Source organism: Galeopterus variegatus, unplaced genomic scaffold, assembly GCF_000696425.1.
Source record: "Galeopterus variegatus unplaced genomic scaffold, G_variegatus-3.0.2 Scaffold2885, whole genome shotgun sequence".
NCBI classification, from domain to species: domain Eukaryota; kingdom Metazoa; phylum Chordata; class Mammalia; order Dermoptera; family Cynocephalidae; genus Galeopterus; species Galeopterus variegatus.
In genome coordinates this window covers 66275-70278 of record NW_007728996.1, presented here as the reverse complement: position 1 = coordinate 70278, position 4004 = coordinate 66275, and the positions used below count along the sequence as shown (strand labels likewise).

Here is a 4004-nt window from a genome sequence, read left to right as displayed (position 1 = left end):
TGGTTCCAAAGCTGGCTTTCAAGTTCCCCAAGGCTCACCACCCTGCTGTCCTCCCTGGTGGGGCCCCTAGCCATTTTCCTTGTCTTAATCGTCTTGGGGCCTTACGCCATTCACCAGGTTGTGTCCCTTATAAGGCACAACACCACTTCTCTCGTAATGCTCCCCCAGGTGGTAGACGAGGTGGCCCATAATGAAATCCCTGACAGCCTCTGGGTCAATATGGCCCTTCAAAAAATCAACACCAAGTTATAAGGCTCTGCCCCACCCCCGCTTGACTGGATAGTCAATGATGGGTAAGATTTCCAGAGGGAAACAACCTAAGACAGGCACAGCCACCAGAGGGAATGGAGGCGAAGCTGGGAAGGTTAGCCACCTCCAGCTGCCTTATTAAAACAAAAAGGGGGAGATGTCGGGCCTTAAAAACTAACACCACCTTAAGTGACATTACGAGCGGTGCCATTATGGGCCCACAAGGGCGTATTAACGTGGCAGCCTAAGACGGAGCCGGGAGGAAGTAGGGTGGGAGTGTCTGCGGGAACCTTGCCTTAGCCCTTATTGGCCAAATACGTGCTTCTGTGCTCGTGAACACTGCGTGATTGCAATAGCTAGGCATTGAGACAGGATGCATGCTCTTGTAACCTTTAAGCTGATTGGAGGATGTAAAAAATCTCCCTTCCCCATTTGCCTTTAAAAGCAAGTGCTTGTGTGATAATAAACAGAACTGCTCAACAGAACCCCCGCTGTGTCTGAGTGTCCTTTAACCGAGCTGGTTGGAGCCGGCGGCTGTGCTCACCTCTCTTCACGGCTCTCTTCCCCTGTCTCCTCCTAACTGGGACTGGAGGGAAAGAGGAATCTGGGCCATTCACTTGCCCACCAAAAGGAACGAGGCTAGGGCTGTTCGGGTTGGCCGGAGGCGGACCCGACAAAAAATGATTTGGATGAGAGTCACTGGGGTTAACAGAATTGTACAGTCTAAGGACATATTTTTCTCTTCCTCAATTTGGCATAGACTAAGCTCTAAGTGGTAAAACCTTGTAGTTCACTATTGAGTAGTACCATGGGAAAAATTCTTTTGATTACCACAAATTAATACATTTCCAACAACAATGGAAATTTAAATTATTGAATTTAAAAAATAAATGTACGTAATTTACAGAAGATGACAATACTCTAAAAGTGGGTGATCTATGAAAATAAATTGGCAAAAATGTCACACTCTACTATTTTTCCACTACCTTTTAATGTAAAGATCTTATAACACTCAAGAACATGTTGTTAGGTTAAAAATTGAAGGCAAATATATTGTTTAGTCCCTTGCCTTGGGGAAAAAAAAATCTATTAAGTTTGGAAAACTTTTAAACCCCCTTCACTTCCCAATGCCTGTCCTCTGAACATTTAGAAAAAGGAACGTGTATGACTATTTCATCAGAAGAATTACCAACACCAAATATAAATGAATCCAAATTCAGCAGTCATGGGATGTGCATTAACCTGTTCTCTGTTTCTTTTATCTACAAGCTGACATTTTGCAAAAATTTTTCCCCATGCAGGTTGGAGGTACAAGGCAGCTGTCACACTATCAGGAGCGGCAGTTACAGGTCAGGTGCTAGTTTCTTTATCTGGAAATAAAGGAAACTCTAAGCAGTATGAAATTTTCAAGTGAGTAATATATTATTCTAAACTTCTTAAATGTTGAAATACTGTGCATGTATAATTCATGTTATTGACATGAGAGGTTTTTTGGTTCATTATTACATATAATAAAAAAGAAGAAATCATTTCACACTTGCACCTTACTACATTTCAGATTTCTATTTCTGATTTTTTTCTCTGTTTTTTCCTGAGACCATTTAATATTTACCTTGATGTCGGCATTTGATTTATTGTTAGTAAATAATTATTTTGCTCACAAAACAGCTGAGAAAAGATGATACAATGATGTCAACATTTATTAAATTGTGAGCGTGTTCTGACTACAACATATTTGAAGTTTTATTAAGGTAAAGGTGACTATAAAGTAAATATGAGTTATTGATGGCAAATAAATTAATACTGGGCTAACATACATTTCTGAATTTATATTAGGCATGGGAATGAGAAATATAGTCTCAATCATCTTACATAGAGATGCATTGTAAACTCATGCATTGAAAAATATATGTACTCATATATGTATATATTTATAGGAATGTTTATTTATCTGTATATTTATGTATGTTTACAATATTTTGTTAACTTCTTAACTCCCCAGTGGCTCTCTCGAACCAGACAGCACTTATTCTAATCAGTTTGACTCAGATGTGGAAGTTGGGGACTTACAGAAGGTTACACTTATTTGGTATAACAACGTGAGCAACCCAGCTCTACCCAGAGTGGGAGCTTCCAAGATCACAGTGCAAAGAAATGATGGAAAATATAAGTAATGACAATTCAAAGGGATGTGAAGGTTTGAATCATATTTATAATTCTATGCCTACTAACATTGTACTTTAGGTTAAACTTCCTATGCTGATTTACCTAAACCACAGCAATAGCTGTTTCCTAAAACCTTTTTTCTGTTTATGAGAAAGTGTAGCACTGAAGGAAAACAACTTTGATAGGTTTGTAGATAAGTACTCTGTTATCTGATGCAAACGAACTCTACAGTGAGAATCTGGCTTTAAGATCCTTGGTGAAAAGAATGTTTTATGTGGCAGCTGTCCCTCGAGCTATGTGTCTGCTTAATGTGTGCATCTTGCCCCAAACTTTCAGGGATCACCACATTTCCACTTATATTGTCAGAAACACACTTAACTTATCAAGGAATAGAAATAGCCTGTTTTGTATCACTGGCCTTTTCAGTGAAGGCAAAGGGCCAGGAGATCAATCCTTGGTTAGAAATTGAGACTGGAGTGTGTGTGAGCCAAAGGATGTTTACCATGGCAAATTACAAGAAATGGTAAAATGACTATAATCATAATAAAAACAGTATCAGGCCATGGGTTTTGAGTATTAAGCCAAATTCTGAAGCAAGGAGCTGTGCCTCAAATGTCATCATGTCATTTGTTTCTCTTTTAAAATGCAATGAATGGACATTTGCTTCTGGCAAAGATGGAGTACAGAGACCAGATTTACCTTCCCAATGGAAATAACCAAAAATTTAGACAAGATACGTGAAACAATGGTTATCAAGACACTGAACACCAAGCAATAAAGAATAGTGATGCCTGAGAGACAAAACAAAACAAACAAACAAGGCAGAGGCTTATAATTACCCCTGCTTACTGCATTGGGAGAGTTTCCAGGACAAGGAACAGGCAGCAGATATTTAGGCAGAGCCCAGTACTCCCTAAGTTGAAGAGATAGAGCTAAGAATCAGAAAATTCAGGGCAACTGATTTCATAGGACAATATAGCAGAGAGAAGAGAGTTGCAGAGGGAGATCCCAGAGATCTGGAAAGCCCCCTTAAATATTCAGCAGAGTACCGATTAGCACATGCGTGTGAGCAAAATAGTCTATACCATTTGGAAGGTGTTGAGAAAATAGAATAATTTAATCAGGCCCTTACTCCTCAGGGCAGGTTGGAGGTTGTACAGCACATTCTTGTGAATAGGTTGTGTGTGGGTGGAGTTGGTGGACCTGCGCAGCACTGCCACCTTGGCTGGTGTCTGCCTTGGGTGTCCACTCCATGTGGCCATGCTTTCCAACCTACAGCTTCCAAGGACCTGTTTGCTGCTTACCTAGCTCATAGACCTGTGTGTGGAGGGACTGGTGACCCAGCCTGGTGTGTGAAGGGTTTGTGACCCAGTCTGTGAATGATCTTGAGGGGTCTAGGAGCTCCAGATTCAGCCCTAGCTTGACAATTGGCCCATTTGGTGCAGGATTACTGGCAGGTAAAAGAGCCAGACAACTGGCATAGTTGTGTAGCTTTAAAGAAGGATTGGAGAACTCAGTGCCCAGTATTCTAGCATGACTGGGAATAGTGCTTCTTTCCACCAGCCATATTGGGAAAGCTTATAGTTTAA

At 40.7% G+C, this 4004-nt stretch overlaps 1 protein-coding gene across 2 annotated transcripts in view; it reads left to right on the top strand.

Moving 5' to 3' along the window:
• LOC103599209 (pancreatic triacylglycerol lipase-like) overlaps positions 1 to 4004 on the top strand; it is a 54959-nt gene that overhangs the window by 44598 nt on the left and 6357 nt on the right. The window contains exons 10-11 of one of the 2 annotated variants that reach the window (XM_008583313.1): positions 1551 to 1659; positions 2252 to 2419. In XM_008583313.1, coding sequence (XP_008581535.1) covers positions 1551 to 1659; positions 2252 to 2419 — 277 coding nt within the window. The remainder of the gene's footprint in view (positions 1 to 1550; positions 1660 to 2251; positions 2420 to 4004) is intronic. The other variant, XM_008583314.1, reaches the window with a different exon arrangement.